This window comes from Haliotis rubra, unplaced genomic scaffold, assembly GCF_003918875.1.
Source record: "Haliotis rubra isolate DU_JTF1 unplaced genomic scaffold, ASM391887v1 Scf1413, whole genome shotgun sequence".
Lineage (NCBI taxonomy): Eukaryota > Metazoa > Mollusca > Gastropoda > Lepetellida > Haliotidae > Haliotis > Haliotis rubra.
This window is the reverse complement of record NW_025765352.1, coordinates 82,941-104,246: the sequence shown is the minus strand read 5'-3', so window position 1 is coordinate 104,246 and position 21,306 is coordinate 82,941. Positions and strand designations below refer to the sequence as shown.

The 21,306-nt window shown below is 37.6% G+C and overlaps 1 protein-coding gene across 1 annotated transcript in view; it reads right to left on the bottom strand.

The window, feature by feature from the left end:
- Window positions 1–15: 15 nt before the first annotated feature.
- LOC124269034 (cAMP and cAMP-inhibited cGMP 3',5'-cyclic phosphodiesterase 10A-like) overlaps window positions 16–21,306 on the bottom strand; it is a 72,664-nt gene continuing 51,373 nt past the window's right edge. Inside the window, 22 exon segments of the mRNA XM_046704059.1 lie at window positions 16–900; window positions 935–1,075; window positions 1,728–1,816; window positions 3,465–3,545; window positions 4,100–4,172; window positions 4,174–4,209; window positions 5,218–5,390; window positions 5,564–5,719; window positions 6,725–6,875; window positions 8,292–8,375; window positions 9,729–9,877; window positions 10,284–10,342; window positions 10,554–10,681; window positions 11,796–11,827; window positions 11,829–11,889; window positions 12,293–12,435; window positions 13,215–13,266; window positions 15,796–15,854; window positions 18,053–18,103; window positions 18,934–18,992; window positions 19,589–19,682; window positions 20,937–21,027. Coding sequence (XP_046560015.1) covers window positions 991–1,075; window positions 1,728–1,816; window positions 3,465–3,545; window positions 4,100–4,172; window positions 4,174–4,209; window positions 5,218–5,390; window positions 5,564–5,719; window positions 6,725–6,875; window positions 8,292–8,375; window positions 9,729–9,877; window positions 10,284–10,342; window positions 10,554–10,681; window positions 11,796–11,827; window positions 11,829–11,889; window positions 12,293–12,435; window positions 13,215–13,266; window positions 15,796–15,854; window positions 18,053–18,103; window positions 18,934–18,992; window positions 19,589–19,682; window positions 20,937–21,027 — 1,906 coding nt within the window. The 3' untranslated portion in view covers window positions 16–900; window positions 935–990.

Genomic DNA, 21,306 nt, shown 5'->3' with positions numbered 1-21,306 from the left:
CAACAAACAAATCACTCATCAGCATAGAAGATTTATTAACAAGTGACCAGATAAATGAAAAACAAGGGTCACAACTGAATATGTTGATTTTTGTTGAACTGAACTAATCAACGATGATATTACTTAACAGGTTAATCATTACAGAATTGTAGCACCGTACTTAACAGATGGTGGACTCTCAGTATGGAGTAAAAAACTAGGCCCCACACCTCAAAGAGATCTTAGCCCTATGATTGTTCTGAGTCAGTATTAGGTATGGGAGTTAAGATTGTCTTTAAGCTAAGGTTGCTTTGTGAAACAGGGCCATTTAACATTTGAAATTGCAAAGACAATCTAGCAACTGTTTAATCATAGTGTCCATAACACTATTAAACAAATCTATGGTTTGGCATGTACAACATGCATTATCCTTCTAAAATGTTGATGATTAGACATAGTTTATTCACTTCATGCTTTTCTAAAATTTCACATAAGGTATCAATAGTGATACTACAACAAGGAACATCAGTGTATCACAGTCTGCCATTCAGAGAAATGAAACAACAATTTGATAATTTGGATGTACATAGAAAACATCAAACTGACTTAAAAATGGGTACCAGAAATTAAACCATTATACAAATCATGAACAGAAAATTATAACAGTAATCACCCTCAAGATCTGAAATGAAATAAATAGAAATACAGTGACACTAATCAGGTAATATTGCAGGTAATATCACAGACAACAGCTTGAATGATATAATAACATAGTACTATGTACTAACATAATGTACTACTCGAAACAGGTGAAACATCTACATTTGGAAGGCTCTGTGTACCAATAGTCCCAACAGATTATCTATATTAAAAATTAGTTGTTTGTTAACTTATTTTGGGTAGTGTACATCAAGATTTCATCCCGTGGACACTTGTTTTCTGAACATGATGAAAAGAGGTTGAACATTATTGATGTTGAGGAAGATGCTGAGGTATTGTTCCTGTGTAGTCTTATTGAGTGTCTTCCTCCTCTTTTGCTTCCTGTGTCTGTTTCTCTTGTTCCGCAACCAATGCCTTCCAGCTGGTGTTGTTGGAGCTGGGGATACAAAGAGACGTGAATTGATTGTACGATTTTGTTGCTGCTCAACAAGCATTTCATTAACTCATCACTTTTCTATTTTATTGGGGGTCACATCTACAACCTGCATCACACAGGTCTTCATAGGGCAGAGGGCCTAGTTGTCAAAGGTGCAGCAATTTGCTGCACGGAATTGCGTCTATCGAACATGTCAGAAACTTCCGATTGTTCGGAACCCAATTCGGTCTGAGTATGTTTCTCGGTGTCTGCATCTTACCTATGATTGTGGGTTTTACCAAAAGGCAAGACATTGGATACTTCTGACATCAAGCAGACGAGTGATAAACACTGGATACTGTACAAACTCTTTCACTCACTCATACCGGGATTTCCTCTTACAATAAGTTCTCAAGCTGTGATATAAGTGGTGTTCAACTCTTTATTTACAGTGTTCAACCCAAACACATGATGATAAAACTTAAAAAGAAAAAAACTTTACCACCGCCACAAATTATACATGTTAAGCACAGTTTGCTATAAATAGGTTTTGATAATGCCAACATTTTTATGAAGAAGCATTGAAGTGTAATGATATAATTTGACCCTTCTTCAAAGTCTTTTAGTTTGTTGCACATGATCAATGCAAGTTCTCCAAAGAAAGTTCACTGACTTGGTGCCATCCAACAGAGGCCGTGTTCCGGGGAGAATCTGGCTGAGTGTGTTGTACAGAGGTAAACAGATGAACCCGATGAAGCCAACCTACACAACGAACATAGATACGGGGTAATCAGTCATATCATCATCATCATCATAGCAGCAGGTTATGAGACTTGGGTGCTTAATGTGAAAACTTCATGTTTTGTGAACTGGTCATGGTTGCCATGAATGCACTAACACAGTGAGGGGTCATGGTTGCCATGAATGCACTAACACAGTGAGGGGTCATGGTTGCCATGAATGCACTAACACAGTGAGGGGTCATGGTTGCCATGAATGCACTAACACAGTGAGGGGTCATGGTCAAAATCTGTCTGCAATGCACACTGGGGATTAGGACCCACATGTAGAAAGAGTGATTTTAGTGCTAAGACTTCAATATGCCATTACTCTACCAAACTGACTTCAGTGTTTGATTATGGTCATCACATTGTTGTTTGATGATGCTTGGTTAGTGTAACTGTCGCTCCATCAGCACTGTACAATGTGAACACACCAGGGCCTAGATTTTCGAAGCTCTCTTAGCGCTAAGATAGTCGTAAGTGCCATACATCAACATTAACTTATGACTATCTTACCGCTAAGAGAGCTTCGAAAATCTAGGCCCTGTTCAAGTTCCACATATGAATTTGTGTCATATATTCATTTCATAAACTGACATATAGTTACATGTGATTACTAAGTTGAACTTTTGGGGTAACAATAATTAGCCAACTACTCAACAGCCATGGGAAATCAGGGAACACAACTATATACAAAACCTGCACATAGAATTCCTCATAGATATACTCGACGGTCTGCTGCTGTGTCTCCCAAGGTTTCGAAGCTCTCTTAGCTCTAAGATAGTCGTAAGTGCCATACATTAACATTAACTTATGACTATCTTACCGCTAAGAGAGCTTCGAAAATCTAGGCCCTGTTCAATTTCCACATATGAATTTGTGTCATATATTCATTTCATAAACTGAACTGGATTAATCTAAGAATCTAAGTTGAAAAAAGAAGAAGAAACAGATTACCTGGTTACTGTTCATTCTTTAACATATTTCATTAACTACAACACCAAATTTACACTTCAATATTGAGGCATTTTAAGAGGGAAATTACTCACAATATTACTGTCTGCATAAATGTAAGCTGAATATAAGTCAAGTTGATAAAATATATTAAATTAATCCCATATATACTTCTATGAGATAATGTCCAAGTTTATGAGCAAATGTAAACATTTTCCTTCTTTTCTCAATGTTCATGTTCCAGGACATAACACATACCTTATAGAGCTATGGTGTGACATAACCTTCAAATATAACTGTGTCCCAGGTTAATGAACATTGTGGTACTACTCTTCTTCTTTTTCTCTGCTATAACATGCTAACTAATTTCTCTGATTTAGACATGCACAATGAACACTTTACCAGCAGACAGCATTAGGCCTAATACCAATGAAGATCAGGGTTAGAACTAGGCGACTAACGGGATCGGGTGGTCAGGCTCGCTGTTGATCACTGGATTGTCTGGTCCAGATTTAATTATTACAGCCTGCTGTCCTATAGCTTGAATATTGCTGAGTGTGGTGTTAAACAACAACCAACACCAAACCTTAAGCCGAAACACTTATCATTCCACAGCCCACCTGGTTGACAAAGGTAATATGATGGCAAGAAGTGCAGGTAAGCAGTGTGTCTACCTGTTGCTTTGGTATTTCATCCTTGAGATTTCTGTCCATCATAGGAATAGGCTGGAAGCCACATTTCTTTTCTTCATCTCCCTGCAACACATATATAACCTACATACTGCAGAGATATACATAATGAACAGAGGTTTGACATTCAAAATGAAAAATATTAAACATATATTTACATTTTTGAAATTGATGCTGTTATTAAGCAAGATTGTTATATTCTTGAAGAAATCATTGACTGTCCATTAAGGTATAAGACTTCAGCGATGTACTTCCAGACTAAATAATTAAATGACTCATGACAAAATTGTTGAACAATATGATCACTCATAATGGTGAATTATTTACTTTTAAGAATTATGACTGTGTTCCAGATTATCGTATGTGAGGAATTGATGCACAGAAATTAAGAAAATTCAAATTCTGACGAACAAATGCTGATTTCCAAATGAAATTCAAGAAAAATTTCAAGAAAACCTGAGAACACTTCATGTTCATCACCTATTATCTGAACCCCAGATAAGTGTTCTCACATATTTATATAGTTACATGTGATTACTAAGTTGAACTTTTGGGGTAACAATAATTAGCCAACTACTCAACAGCCATGGGAAATCAGGGAACACAACTATATACAAAACCTGCACATAGAATTCCTCATAGATACACTCGACGGTCTGCTGCTGTGTCTCCCAAGGTTTGGAGACGGCACAAGTCCGCCGCCGTCATCATCAGGGATTTACATTGGTCTCTGAATGTGAAATTATCTGGTCTCTTAATCACATTCATTGTTTTGGGCATGGAGAAGTGTATTTGAGGCTAAATAAAACATGAAAAGCCTTCAACAAAATGTATCTGTAACACGGAACTTTGTGATTCAATCGTCTACTGTACACGATGTGCTTTCTTGATGTGAGTTAGCTAAAGTTATTTAATGCGGCAGCCAGCTTTATAGGGCTGTAACAATGCATCAAACTATCGATGGATTGCACTTGTTGAGTCTCCGATAGCAAATACAGGAAGTACCAGATTCATTCACTTTGGTTTAGAGTTATCCACCCATATTACCTCTTAAACAAACTTGACCTGGGTTTCAAGTTTCTTGTCAGTTATTAAAGAGACTGAAACTACTTCAGCTTGTCTTCATTTCATATAAACTTCAAATGAGACAATTCAAGGAGAAAAAAACTATTGCAATAGTTGGTTGCAATATACTATCACTATCGATATAGTATGTTGCAATAGACTATTGCTATCGCAATAGTTGTTTCTCCCTCAATAGTCACTCCTGCAGCTTTAGTATTGCAGCTTGTAGATAATTAGGAAGGAATGACTTCAAAATGGGTATGTGACATCGAAAGTGATGTAAGACTTCAAAAAGCAAAGAAAACTTTGAAAAGGGTACATGACATTGACTGGGGTACATGACATGTAGGGATACATGACTTTGTAAAGGATACTTCTAAAGGAGTACATGACTTTGTAAAGGGCACTTCTAAAGGAGTACTTGACTTGTAAAGGGTACTTCTAAAGGAGTACATGAATTTGTAAAGGGTACTTCTAAAGGAGTACATGACTTTGTAAAGGGTACTTCTAAAGGAGTACATGACTTTGTAAAGGGTACTTCTAAAGGAGTACTTGACTTGTAAAGGGTACTTCTAAAGGAGTACATGACTTTGTAAAGGGTACTTCTAAAGGAGTACTTGACTTGTAAAGGAGTATGTAACTTCTAATGGGGTACATGAATCAATCATGTTACCTCATCTTGGTGTTGTTGATGTCAAACTTATTCTCCTTGATGAGTGCTGCAAGAGTTTTCTGGTTCAGAAAGTAGAGGGCAAGGTCGGTAGCAATGATGGCCTGGCGAATCATTTCCAGCATCTCCTTAAACTCATCAGCTGTCATGAAGGAGAAGATGTCGTGCCCTACACTCTAAGAAACACACAAGAGTTGAAGAATAAAGGTCACAATTTGACAATGAAGAAATATCTTCATGTATTACTTATTGATTACCCTAATTTTTTTCAACTTCTCTCTCTCGTGTAATCCACCAGGGTATTAAGAAAATGCAAATTAAGTTAATTTCAAGTAGGTGTTGTCCAAACCTGTAGGATCATGACTGTCTGCTTGTAGTGATGCTGCTCCATGACGGAGGTGGTGTATAGGGCAGCCATGGGCAGCTGCAGCTTGGTGAAGAATGCATTGCTGTAACCACGGTGATCCACATCATGACACACACCTGCTATCACCAGACCCATTTGCTGCAAGGGCAATGAAAGCAGGAGACCTCAAGCTTTTACACTAATGTCATATACCAGACATGGAGTTTAGGTCTATCAATCATGATTCCAGAAATATTACAGGCTCAGTATTCAGCAGTCCCAGTCCGCAGTTGCAGAATAAATCATGGAAATTGTCTTTTAATGCAGGAAAACGTCTGACCCGCGGAAAATGTATTTTCATGCAGAATACCTACAGAATTTGCCATTTTTCTGTGGCGGAATTTAGTTACTTTGAAAGTTGAATCAAGATTGACTATCAAAGAAATTATATTTTGTGGAGTTTGTATTTATGTCATTCCTGATCACACCCGTAAGAGTACTGTTTCAGATTATCTTTCTAAATCTAAAAAACATCTTGCAAGAAAAAACAAACAAACGTACGGAAGCGTCCTAGTGCCACAGTCTGAATTTTTTATCTCCTAATTAGGAGATAGTATGTCCTAATTAGCACTTACTATCTCCTAATTAGGAGATAGCTAAGTCCTAATTAGGAGATAGTATCTCCTAATTAGGAGATACTAAGTCCTAATTAGGTGATAAAAAAAAATCAGACTGTGGCACTAGGGGCGCCTTCATTAAAAAACGTCTGTATTTCAAATGTCATGAAGCTCTAAAATAGTCACAAATTTGTGTTTCTAAAGAATTAAAGTTTGAAGTCTTTATCATATTTTTAAAAAAAAATTCAAGTACTTAACTGCAGAATTTTGAAAAATGGGATGCAGAATTTACTTAAATTTGCTGCGGAATTCTTAAAAATTTGCCACAGAATCCTGGAGGGACTGATTCAGTAATCACACATGTAGGAGTAGGGTAGCCTAGTGATGACTGATGAGGGGATCTGGGTTTGATTCCCAACAAGGGATTATCAGGCCACATCTGATGTTGACTTGTTGGAACATTGCTACACACAACCATTTAAACCAAAAAAAACCCCAATAAAATGTTTCAAAACAACTTCCTGTGGAGTAATCTCTGTAGTGGTACCTCTTTGATGGAGAAGATGCCTGGGTTGGTTTTGACCATACAGTACAGGGCCTGGGCTACCTCGAAGCCATGCTTCCAGTTGTGGTAGAGAACTGGACGGTAATTCTTGCGAACAGTCAGAATAAACCGACACAGCTTCTCCTGATCAAACCTGAAAACAGACAACAAGTGATTTTGTACTAACAAAGCAATTTTTCTGACAAAATGTTTCAAAATCCAAGCCTTGTAACCAAGGAAATACTGTTTCCTGATTGCCTGATCCTGGAATGGACAGAAGTTGTTATTCATTATTGTCTTCAATGATGGCTCAGTTGATTATAGTCTTTTTGCAGTGAAAACGTACCGATGAATTTCACTTTAAACAAAAAAGTAAATCAAATAAAGTGAAATTAAGACTGCGAATCCTCATAATTTTACCTTGCCAATTGAACATTTAAATCTCAAAATTTTATTCAAATTAGGATAAAAGTTCTTTAACAAACGATCATAGATTCAAATTGCTATTACTGGTTTGTATTACAATGGGGTAAGCGCAGTAGTTGGAACAGTGACACAAATGCATGTGCGGTACGTGAAGAGTGTTAACTTATAACAGCCCTTGTCATTTTCTCTGTTTCATTTGATGTGCATACCCCCTTGTAATACAAACCAATAATAGCCATGCGAAACTATGATCGTTTGTTAAACAACTTTTATCCTAAGTCGAATAAAATTCTGAGACTTAAATGTTCAATTGGCAAGGTAAATTCATGAGGATTCGCAGTCTTAATTTCACTTTATTTGTTTTACTTTTTGGTTTAAAGTGACATTCATCGGTACGTTTTCACTGCAAACAGATTATAGTTATAACCATCAAAAACAGTGTGCCCACAAATGCACCATCATGTATCTATACAGTTTAAACCAGTTTAAAATTTTATACCTCTATAAATGCCAAAAATATTGAAAAGACAAACATTAAAACGTGTGACAACATTGTTTTCTGACATTCCTGTTTGCATGGTACCCAAGATGCATAGACACTGATTACAGTAAGCCATGGTATTGTGTAACACACACAATTCTTTACACAAAAGAATGTTAAAGAGCATCTTTCAGCTAAACAAGCATTGTGTGTTGTCTGCATTGTGAAACACTCATGTATGAGTATAATGCTCCCAACATTCATGCTTTTCTGGCAGCACGGTTATTGTTATAACAATTTCACTTGTGAATAATTTATTTAGACCTCATTTTGACCTCACAGCACAAAACACTAATATTGCTTCAAGAAAAACTTCTCTTGGAAGTGCAGTCTGAAAAATATGCATACAGGACTTTCACATAATTTTCATTCACATTGTGATGTCAGTATTCAGTTACTGAATGCAAAAGGGGCGGTGAAGTAACGGTTAAAGCATCCGCTTGTCACGCTGAAGGCCTGGGTTTGATCCCCCACATGGCTACAATGTGAGAAGCTATTTCTTGTGTCCACCACCGTTATATTGCTGGAATATTGCTAAAAAAGCAGTGTGGAACCATACTCACTCACTCACTCATTTAATGCAGAATGTGTTATGATACTTACATACTTCGTCCAAATAGATCATCAATCATGTGCATAAACAATTTCGGCAACTGTTTCTCAAAATGACCAGCATAAAACTCATATCTGAAATGAAAAAAAGAGAGAAAATATGACAATCATTTTGAAATATTGTAAACACTGCACCTTAAATGTTGTTTTTCATATTAAGATAAAGGTGTTTGAAACTCTTGATGTGAGCAAATGTTTCATGTCAGTTTGTAAATAATTAAGTCTGGTCCAGCGATCAAAGACAATCACTCTGTTTAAACACCCGATCCCAATCTCAGCTCACTCACCCTGATAACTTAAAGAAGACAAAACCGCCTCTGTGGTGTAGTGGTTAGAGCGTCCGCCCGGAGAGCGGAAGGTCGCGGGTTCGATCCCCAACCGCGTCATACCAAAGACATTAAAATATGGTACTTGTTGGTCCCTGCCTGGCGCTCGGCATTAATGGGTACAAGGACTGGTCGGCTCGGAATCAGTATAATGTGTCTGAGTGGGGCATTCATGCTTCACTGCGGCATGGTATCTCAGTGGGCTAGCACTATAAAACCAGCTTAAGTCTGGGCTAGTACAAGCAGCCGCACATACACACACACACGCATGCACATCGTCATATGAGCGAAATATTCTCAAGCACGACGTTAAACCCAATTTCACCTCGGCTAAAGAAGACAAAACACCTTCCAAGGCTCAATGTATTGTCACACCAGGTTTTATCTTTGGAAATAGTTCAGATGACTGCGATGAACAGGCAAGTCAACTTAACCAATAGACTAACGCTTAGTATCTGAATATATATAATTTTGATAGAAATAAACATGTCCTTTTGAACTGAAAAGGAGCCCGAGTGAGAAGGGAGATTCAGAACCTAAACCTGTGGAAATCTAGAATTTCTTTATTTAGGGCTTTAGCATTGGACCGCCTCCGCGGTGTAGTGGTTAGAGCTTCCGCCCAGATAGCGAAAGGTCGTGGGTTCGATCCCCGATCGCGTCATACCAAAAGACATTAAAATATGGTACTTGTTGGTCCCTGCCTGGCGCTTGGCATTAAAGGGTACAACAAGGACTGGTCGGCTCGGAATCAGTATAATGTGTCTGAGTTGGGTATTCATGCTTCACTGTGGCATGGTATCTCGGTGGGCTAGCACTATAAAACCAGCTTCAGTCTGGGCTAGTACAAGCAGCTGCACACACACATACACACGCATGCACGTCGTCATTGAGCGAAATATTCTCAAGTACGACGTTAAAACCAATTTCACCTCACCTCACCTTTAGCATTGATTACACAATGCCATGCTTTAGCATTGCAGAAACAACAGAGCAGATGGGAAAATAATGGGGAACTGTGACTACAGGACCTATGTCAACCTAGCACCTTCCAGTAGGTATGAATATTATCACCAAAGCAACAACTGAAGTTAACACATCTTACTTGCTCAAGACAGGTGGAACCTCATTAGATGTTGGGAAAGGATTGGCAGTCAGCTCGACCACTTCCTCTTCATGAGCCACGAAATGATACTCCAGTACATCCATGGCCACCTTGTACTGGTCCTGCTGCTGCTTTAGCAGGCTGAACAGCTGTGACAAGAAGGGAGGTGTGAAGGCAAGTAACAGCAACATTCCAGCTTTACAATGGCAATATTTATGTATGATATTGTATATACAGTCCAATCCCAATGTCTTGAACTGGGTTGAGACGAATTCTCGGTTGTGTCGAACTCATCCCTTGGTCCCTGCCGGTTTCCTTATATTTATCATTATTTCTATACTGACGGATGTGTCGAACACTCGGATAAGTGGAACTGTCATCTTGGTCCCGACGAGTTCGACACAACAGGGTTTGACAATACATAATGGTAAATAATCTGGACCAGTCAAACCAGTTGACACGAGCAATGATAAGGGAATGATGACATACTGAAACAGGGCCAACTAATATTACAAAGAACTGTCCTCATTATCAGTTTGCATGCATCTGTCTCACCTTAGAATAGTGCAGGGCCAAAGCACAGTACACAGCAAACATTTTGAAGGCCTCCTCGTCTGCAAAAAGCAAAACGAAACCATATCCACTAGTTAAGAAATATCACTCATGGGGCATGAATTATGTGAAATGTTTGTAGTTAGGATCAGTTTTACTTTATGCTGATTGGTTACTTGTACCAACTGTTCCTTTCAGCATGGAAAATATCATCGCCATTATTATTATTGTTACGGTCATTTTGTTGAAAAAAAACAGTGACCAGCTCTCTACCTGCTTTAGTGAAGTGGTCATTGTTGAGACAGTTGACCATCTGTACCACCCCGATTACCCGCCCCTTGCTGACAATGGGCATACACAGGATGTTCTTGGTGGTGTAGCCAGTCTGCTTGTCCACATCCCTGGAACACAGCAAGTCACTTTACTGACCAGCATTTAAAGACTTGCACAAGTCTATAAGGTAATAAGTAATAGCTTAAGGGACCATTCATAATTTATGGTTAGGGGAGAAGCATGTACAATGACCTCCCTGCATGTCAAGTACACAATCAATGACCCCCCTTCCCCTTCCCATATTTTTTAACATAATATGTAAATATTTTTATGTACAGAATTGCTGACCTTCCCTAGAAACGTGTACAAAATTGAGGATCCCTACCCCTACCTCCTCAGAACAAAATGGTGACACCCCTCCCCATAAATTATACATTATGAACAATCCCTAAATCTAAATGATTTCTAAAACATATAAAAAACAGACTGGGGTCCCTTTATCCAGACTTGCCTCTTTAAAGGACAGAATTACTGTACATGCATGGGCTTAGCAAGGCTAAAGCATTTAGTACTGGTGTAATTATTCAGTTTGGCTGAAGTCAAGTTGGTAGATATTCAAGATACATGAGTTATTTGATCAGCAAGAATACAGCTCTATCACAGTGTCCTTCATCAGGGCCAAACACACCAGTTGTTGATATCTTGAGCATTGTCCCACATTATGTGAGTTTGGTGAGATGCAAAAACAGTGATCACCAAATCCATTCTTCCACGCCTTACAAGGAGAGAATATTACCCATGGGTAGAGCGTCATATCAGATATGAGAAGGTTTGTCTTTGATCTGATGATGCAGTAAGATTTTTGTGTTATTCTTAACACCCGTTGATACAGCAAGTTGTAATACTTCTACCTGGAGAGCAAAAACTTAAACCAAGTTAAAACTGGTTGGCCAAAAGGTATTTTGAGAGTCGGAAAACATTCACATAACCATTGACACTTATCTAGTAAATATTCTATGGCCAAGTTTCATTTTCAATGATGAAATATTTTTTACAAAATTAGTACAGGCAATATTTTCAATGAGAAAGCATCAGAATTGGTTGTTGCATTACACCAGAACTTAAACAAATGGTGATGATATACTCAGTGCCCTAATAAAACCAACATTATCTTTCTTCAGCCATGTGCATGCCAAAGGAACTGAATGTGTTGACAATATTCAGGAGCTATTGCATCCAAACCTGTTAAACCTGGGATCTTCATAGGCATCAGGGGATGTTGAGTGCCTCTCCTGTTTTCATGGCATGTCCTGCAATACCCTTGTCACTTGGGAATCTATAAGGCCAATTGAGAATAATCATTCATGTTTACATGAGTGAGTAGGGTGGAAAAATGTGTTTATATTTTCATTTTCTATAGTGGCTGACAAATCTATAAAAGTAAACTTTTACTCTTATGTACCACATGGCATCTTGTGGACAAACCCATGAGAATCTTCAGTATGAAGAGAAAGGCTGAAATTTGGTTCTTTTGAAAATCTAAGACACTATGAATGGTATGGCATCTTCCCAAAACAAATGGTTTCTTAATAGTATCTAACAATAGAAATAAAGGGGCTGACTAGCAGGTGATGGAACTTGGAAGACAAGAAAGTTGTTTTAAATAAGCTTTATGTAGGAATATTTGGCATGAGAAATCCTGACATTAACATGAACTACACATGTGTAGGTTTGTGTACCTTATCTGACATTTCTTGGTGAAGACCGGCTTGCCATCCTCCATTACACCCTCATCAAAGTAATCAGCAAACAGCTCTTTCTTCTCCTCGTCAACAAGAAACAGAGCTGATCGGTCTGCTTGCACCAGATCCTTGGTGTGGTACTTAGAATCACAAGATTTTCATGCGTTATAAACTTCTGGTGATGTCATGCTATAGTATTTAAGGGGCTTCTATATCATGAAAAAACCCTTGAGAAGGAACTGTTTCCAGAATATCCCTGTCCTGAAGCTATTCCAAACAAAGTCCATCTCTCCCTCATATTACTTTAGGAAGTCTCAGAGATATTTTTAAATTGTGCCTCATCATAGTTTGCATTTGAACACATTACCTATCAGTAGTAAGGTGCTACATGATGTAAAATCAAAGAGCAACTGTTTTCTTTATATTGAAGTAAATCAAACTTGTAATCTTCCTGTCAGTAGTTTAGAGAGTGGAAACTAGCCTTCAAAGGAACTGAAGAACCAACATGTTTTCAAGTATGTTTGTAAAGTATAATGCATGTTTAAAAAGCAGGAGCCAAACTCAAGCACAAATCTTTCTTGTATATAAAATAGATATACATTATATAATTTGGTTTGCTTTCTTTTTCAGACTTAAATAATATGTTTTATCATCCCACCACTTTTTAAATACTGCCATGACAAGTCTGTTTGCAATTATTTCCCTCAAGACAAAATATGCAAGTGTTCACAGGAATTATCTCCCCTGATACGCTGTGATAAATTCTTCCCCCAATGCTTTTGTGAAGACTATCACATTAGGTCCCTAATCTGTTTTGTTTGTACTATCACCACCTCAATATTGTCATATACAGCATATGTTCTGATATGCCCATGAAGTATTGCTAGGATGTATAAAACGTTGGTAGAGCTATACATACCATAATATTCTGTACCAGTGTGTCTATGCTGATCATTTCATCAAACAGGACCCTGAAAGTAAAGAATCAATACATTTATCAGACTATAATGTTATTGTTATTATCTTCAATGAAAAATGATAAAAATAATAATATTGATGATATTGGGCTACTAATTAAAACTGTAACTCCACAGAGGGGTATGGTGAAGGCAAATGACACTGTTACTGTTATTAGCCTGGTAAATGTCATTATAGAACAAACTTTATGGATAACAACTTCTTTTTATTCGTGAGTGCGACGTTTCGATACAGATTCTTGTACCGTTGTCTTTATGCTTGACAACGGTACAAGAATCTGTATCAAACGTCCTCTCAATCTAATAAAAGTTTGTTATCCATAAAGTTTGTTCTATATTATACTTCCCAACTTCTAAAATGCCACTCAAAGAAGCTGGTAAATGTCAATGTATATTGTATTCTCAGCCTCTGGAAGCTTACAGATGCATATTGTCATCTCATTCTAACAGTTTCCCTTTTAGCTGAATAACTTACATGTATAAAGTAGGGTTGTGTATTAGCAAATAAATCAGGTTTTACATGACGCATGATTCCTGCGTATTTGACGCAACAATTATGTTAATGACTCTCAAAATACTATCATATGAGTCAAGCTTGACGCAAGTTTTATAGGTGGCCCTCACAATTCAGTTTAATAAAATCGATTTGATAAGCAAACAATATTGTTCGATGATAGTTTGACTTTTACAGAGCTGTCAGATTGTTCCAGAGAACTCAGAGAAGACAGTAATCCTGGCTGTGTGAATTGAACTATGCTGTAGTTTCATTTGGTGGTGTGACATACATAGTTACATACTAAGAATGATTAACACAAAGATATATTACAATTTTCATGACTCCCAAATATTGAAAATGACTCCCAAAAATACATATTGTGAGTCAACATGACTCCCATTTTTAAAAGTCTGTGTAAAACCCTGTAAATTGTATTTCATTATATATTGAGATTCTTAGGTAACCGTATTTAGATGCGTATTGTGATATATTGAGAGCTTCAGTCAGGGCTCCAGATAATTTTTCAACATCAGAGTGCATTACTCCTTATATTTTCAATATAGAAGTACTGGAAAACATAAGAGTACTGAATGGAATTTAATGGAGTATCAGTAATCTTGTGTTTCGTTTTATATATGCACCACAACATTGCTACTCTTGTGTAAACAGGTCAATAAACAATAAAACAATAATTTTTTCAGATAAATCGTCTAAATGATTCTAAGACTGTACACCATTGCTGTGGTGCGTATCCCCTCGTTTTCTAAATTACTTCCTACTGTATTATGCATATTTTTTTATCTGTACATGCATGAATCGGGCCCTTATCTGGAGCCCTGTCAGTGTTTGACAGTGAGTGACATTGATTGTACATGCAAGGCCTATTTTAACTAAAGTTTTACTAAATCTCAAATTTAGAGTTGATTTTGTGGGATTGTATTATCTTTTTTTCTAAAATGTACTGTATGTTAAGTATGCTGTTTTGTCAATTGATTACAATAGAAAATTTCAGTGTGAATAAAAGTTAATGTAACTTAAACTATAGGGATATTCACAAAACTTCATATTTTTTATATTTCCCGATATACCAGATCTGATAAAAAAACATTGCAATATGTATCCTTGAAAACTCATATTTCATTATGTCGGTATTACCGTGCAGTCCTAGTATAAAGACACAGCATATATTCTATAACCTGTGTTTCAGTGTGACCAAGGCCCTTGAAACTCTCAGCAGCCAAGTATATGCTTGGCCCGGTCTCCCATCCACCTACTTCACCAGATTTGTGACCTGCTTGTCAAGCAAGGGACTACAAACTTCCACAGATGACAACAGTTGTTACAGCTTGGCCTTTCTGACGATACTATTGGTTGGTTGTCTGAAATCTTTCACCAAAACTCAATGGATGTGGCTGAAATATTATTCTTTTGACTTTCAATTTTCACATTAACTTGATAATGAATGAAAACATCATTTTTTAAACACCATCAGGTCACAGAGTATAGTAGTTTATGTAGAAGGTTATGTCATCTTTTTACCATAGAGGTGGTGGGGTGGCATGGTGGTTAAAGCAATCGCACACCACGCTTAAGAACTGGGTTCGATTCCCCACATGGGTACATGTGTGAAGCCTATTTCTGGTGTCCCCCGCCGTGATATTGCTGGAATATTGTCAAAGCGGTAAAACTAAACTCACTCACTCTTTACACACACTACAAAATACCCACATCAGCCTGTGTGTTTGGACAGGGTTATCCTAAACAACTGAAGAAAAGTGTTTACGTGTCACAAATAAAGTTTGAAAGCCCACTTGGGTACAATTTGTTAAATGTCTTTTCTCATGCCTTCATTTTGCTGGAATAATGCTAAAAGCCGCATACATGTTTGTCCTCTTATCTCATGCTATTTGTCTGGTGATTTGGTTAACCAATTTGTTTAGGATGAAGGGCCTTAGGTTTTGTCAGTTCTTGATAATTTACAGTTACAATGTAATAATTTGTAAGATCACTTAATGCTTGGTACCTACTTGGTTGTGTCCAGCAGGAAGTCATTCAACTTGGATTGAGTCATCAATACCCTGTTCATCTGAAATAATATCATTTTCATCAGACACACCTTGAAACAACACCAAAATGCGTCACCATACTGTGTTTTAAGATATATACTCATGAAAATATAAAACTGTACACTTGTTGCAGTGTTCTTGAATAGTGTCAGATCCTCAGACAAATCCAGCAGATTTGCTGTCGGTCCGATGGAAGTCTACAACCCGTCGGCCCCAGTGTCCGACTGTATAGTTCCCGATGACTTTGGCTGAAGTTGTTACATGTGACATGTCCCACTTGTTTGCTGTTTATAATTCTTATGTTTGTTAATAATGTCATTGCCAATTACAAGAAATGTTTAATCTGAAATGTGTGTCTATTTTTTCTTCTGTGGGTCCCCGTGAATTTTCAGTGGGTCATACAGACATTTTGAAACATCATTTGTGAACACTGTTGTCGATTAAATCCCACAATGGAAGTAGTGTTATCATTATGATGTACAGCACATTAGTTGAGTATCATACTGCTGTCATCCAGAAGGAAGAAGTTATTAATTTTGTAAAGTATATGTATTCACTATTCGATACACTAAACTGTTTTCCAGGGCTCCAGATAATTTTTCATGATAAGGAGTTACGTACTTCTTATTTGTCAATATAGGAGTACTGGAAAACAATAAGAGTACTGAATGGAATTTAATTGAGTATCAGTAATCTTGTGTTTCGTTTCATATATGCACCACAACATTGCTACTCTTGTGTAAACAGGTCAATAAACTATAAAACAATATTTTTTTTGGAGATAAATACGTCTGTAGGTGATTCTAAGACCGTACACCATTGCTGTGGTGCGTATCTGCTATGTTTTCTAAATTATTTCCTATCGTATCGCGCTTATTTTATATCCGTACATACGCCGATACGGCCCTTAATTGGAGCCCTGGTTTTCAAAGAAAATTCAATTCAAAGGAAAACAAATACTTTTAAAACATCCATTTAGGGTTTGACTATCTTACAGTGCCAGAGCTAGTTACTATAGTCAGAGACCATATAATAGATTATATAGATTCTATTATATCGTCTCTGCTATAGTTATGGCACAGTTAAATAAGTTCATAGTACCCAAAGGGAACACTTGGAATTCTTACTTTTTAGTAAAACATAGGTATTATACGAAGCCAGAGACAAACATACTAAACAATTTGAAATGAAATGTAAACATGCTCAGAGGACAGCATGATTGATAAAATAATCCTGGATTCAGAAACTGAAAAGGATATTACACATATATATCAAGTCAATCAAAGGAAGGAGGAAGCGAGCTCACCATGAAAGGATAGTCACTGACTGATAACCCGAATTGTTCTTGTTGACATACATAAATTCCAAAGGGCGATTCTACACAGTGCTCTGAGTTCACTGTCTTGGTACATTTATTTTTCTACATATAAGTATATTCATACATATTTCTAGATATAATTCTATCTATAGTCCGTTTGGCTCAAAAGCGGACCGATGAATTGCAATCTAACTCAAAAACTAATAAACATATAATACTCAATGAAACGCTGATCATAATCAAAACATCAGACCAACTCTGTGATTTGTTTGCAGAATTTATGTTCTGAAATTAAAAAAGTTGTTTAACAAACTATCATTAAAATTTTGACACAGTTCACCATTTGTTACGAGGGAGGAGTGCAGAGAAAGGGACAGCCAGGTGTTAGAGAAGCATGTGCACAAGTGTCGACAACGTTATTGATTCATTCACTTGTACTGTGCCGTCTTCATCCTTTCTCGCACACCTGGCTGTCCCTTTCTCTGCACTCCTCCCTCGTAACATATAGTGAATTGTGTCGATATTTTAATGATAGTTTGTTAAACAACTTTTTTATATTTAGGACATAAATTCTGCAAAAACCTCACAGAGTTGGTCAGAGGTTTTGATTATGATCAGTGTTTCATTGAGTATTTTATGTTTATTAGTTTTCGAGTTAGATTGCAATTCATCGGTCCGCTTTAGAGCCAAACAGACTATATTGTTAGTTTTGATAAGAATGTTGCATTTTTCATAATGCAATGAAATTCCTTGCAATCATTGTCTAGACCACTGAAGCCTTTTGAACATATTTCATGCAGGCAATGTAGGCAGCTGTGCCTAAATATTCACCATTTGTGAGTGATTGTTTCTGATATTTCGGATCCAGGCTATACATGAGGAACCATACAGTACACTTACCTTACACTGGTGTAGAGACGACACCAACCAGCTTAACATGGCATTAGCCAGCTGCAACACACAGAATCACCACATGACAGATGACAGAACAACCCCTCGTATCTCCTTAGAAATGGTACAGAATGAAACAACTAACCCCATTCAATACTTTCCTGCATCTCTGAGAAAATTAATCCATGATGAAATTCATTTAAGACTCAACATTAACTAACATCTTCAAGACAAACAAGCAATATTCCAGCTATGTGGCAATGGCCTGTAAATAATCAAGTCTGGACCAGACAATCCAGTGATCAACAGAATGAGTATCAATTTACGCAATTGGGATACTGTGACCTGTGTCAACCAAGTCAGCAAGCCTGACCACCCGATCCCATTAGTCGCCTCTTACGACAATCATGAGGTGAGGTGAGGTGAAATTGGGTTTTATGTCGTGCTTGAGAATATTTCGCTCATATGACGAGGTGCATGCGTGTGTATGTGTATGTGCGGCTGCTTGTACTAGCCCAGACTTAAGCTGGTTTTATAGTGCTAGCCCACTGAGATACCATGCCGCAGTGAAGCATGAATACCCCACTCAGACACATTATACTGACTCCGAGCCGACCAGTCCTTGTTGTACCCATTAATGCCGAGCGCCAGGCCGGGACCAACAAGTACCATATTTTAACGTCTTTTGGTATGACCCGGTCGGGGATCGAACCCGCGACCTTCCGTTTTCCGGGCGGACGCTCTAACCACTACACCACGGAGGCGGTACGACAATCATGGGTTACTGAAGATCAATTCTAACCCAGATCTTAATGGGTCAAAACAGAGAGAAGACAAATCCTGCAAGGACTGCTTATGCTTCTATACACAACAAAACACCATCCACCAACCTGAAAATCTTCATCAGTAAACGAATCCTTCATACCCTCTTTGGTCAGCTCAACCACACCTGCACAGAAAACAAACTAAACTGAACTGAGTGGGTGAATGTTCTTTTACGCCACAACCTCCTACAACAATGGAAGGCAGGTGCCAACTGAAAGTGATAACTTGTTGTTCCCGAAAGGGCATTAGGGCACCATGTGCAATCATTTAATCACAATCACCTGACAATATTCGCATCTGGGTGAGTGAAACCAGAAGTAGACAGTATCAGCAATGTCCTGGATCAGGATTGATAACACACTGAAAAATTGTCACACTATCAAATAAACCCCATTTTGCCCTAAAATATCACACTTTGGTTACTGCCTAAAATCCCTTAACTTATTAGTTTTCAGTGTACCTGTCTCAATATCAATCAATATCAATATCAACGCTTTTGAAAATAACTGCACACATCATTTGAAATCCATGCTAGTCTTCTTCAAACTCTGTGGACCAATTAACGAAAGAGAAATGGGAATAGCCTCAGCTAAATATAAAGCCTGTCTGCTTCATTTTATATCCTGATTTCTAACATGCATGATCAAATTTTTTTGTGACAAACTGCATAAAATCATAATTCTTGCCATGTACACAAGTAGAAAAACCAGCACATCTTACCTAAGAGATCATTTGTAGGCATGACTAGGGGCACACTCAGTACACTGTGTACACTTGTCGCTCCACGACCAACACCTTTAGGGAACCTTGTGTCCTGCAATACAAACCATGCAAATATGGCAGCATTCATCAGATACACTTAAAACCAGTGGGTATGAGAGTTAGTATCCCTATATGTACCTCCGACATGCTAGACTAACCAGTATATCTGTCTATATTCTTATGTGTATACTATGTGTATGCAATATTCTAGTCATAGGATAACACAGTTTATCTTACCTCACACATTATTGTCATTTTCTAACTGGCTGAGCCAATCAATGTACCCCACTTACAAGCGAGTAAATTTTCCATGTTACCCGCTGAAAATGCCAAACTGTGGAAATTTGTTTGGTACTTCGTGTTAGTAGTGTTTGGGCTGTTGCCTAACTCCGGTACTCCTTATTATGATCCAATACCCGTGCTTCAAACAGGTCAAAATTAACATTGAGGTGTTCAGTAAGATAAATACGTTGTTCATAGGTCCCTATTTATTCAATATTCTAGCCACAGAATAACACAGTCCCCCAGCCAAAGTTCAATTTACAAGATACACTGAAACTATTTTATCTGTCAGTCATATAACATATCTTTCATATGAATCTTGGCCATAGCATATATCACCAACAATCAATCAGTTCCCGGGGTGGTGGGGTAGCCTCGTGGTTAAAGTGTTCATTTGTCACGCCGAAGGCCCGGGTTCGAATCCCCACATGGGTACAACGTGTGATGCCCATTTCTGGTGTCCCCAACTCTGATGTTGCTGGAATACTGCTAAAAACGGCATAAAACCAAATTAACGCACTTACTCACTCAAATGGTGTGTTTACTGCAGGGATTTATATTAAAGGTTCTATGATTTGTTGTGAGTACAGGCTGTAGGATTCATGGATAGTAATATTTCCAACTTTATTACCCATGAATCACTGAAACTTTACTACCAATAAATTCTCATTGAAATGTATGAACTCCCATGATTTATCTACAAATGCCTATATTCAACCCCAAATCTGCAACTAATATCCTGAATCTAAACAAAAATAAATATACCAACTGTTAATATCCTTAATGTTCAATAGCGTTATCTCTTTGAAGACATTACATATATTTTCTCTGAAAACAGAACTGTTAATAACATATGGTTTAATGTTGAGTTTTACATCATTACATTGACTGCAGCGATAAAACACACTGAGTTTCAGGCAAAAGGATTAAAGAAAAACACAAATAGTGAACAAAAATATAATTTAATTTCCGAGTTTTCCTGGATACCCTAGACAAAACTATGACAATATCAATGACATCCCACCTGAGGTAGGTTTTCAACCAGCTGGGTAGTCTTCTCCATTGCTGCAAAAGCTGCAACAGTCATGCCTTTGCCTATTGGTCCATACGGCTTCCTGTAAATGTCATACATTCGATATGATTAGTCAGTGAGTGAAGGCTGTTTAATGTACAGTCAACAATAACGGGGAATTACATCTATATTATTGTGACCAATAAAGCATGCTACTTTATGGAAAACAACTTCATGTTCATTACATGCATCCATGTTTCGTAGTAGATTCTTACACTGTTATTATGTTAAAGGTGACTACAACCAAACTGTTATCCATAAAGTTGTATGCGCACTACTGACTCCCCAAATTCTAGAATGCTGATCAAACAATTATGGTATA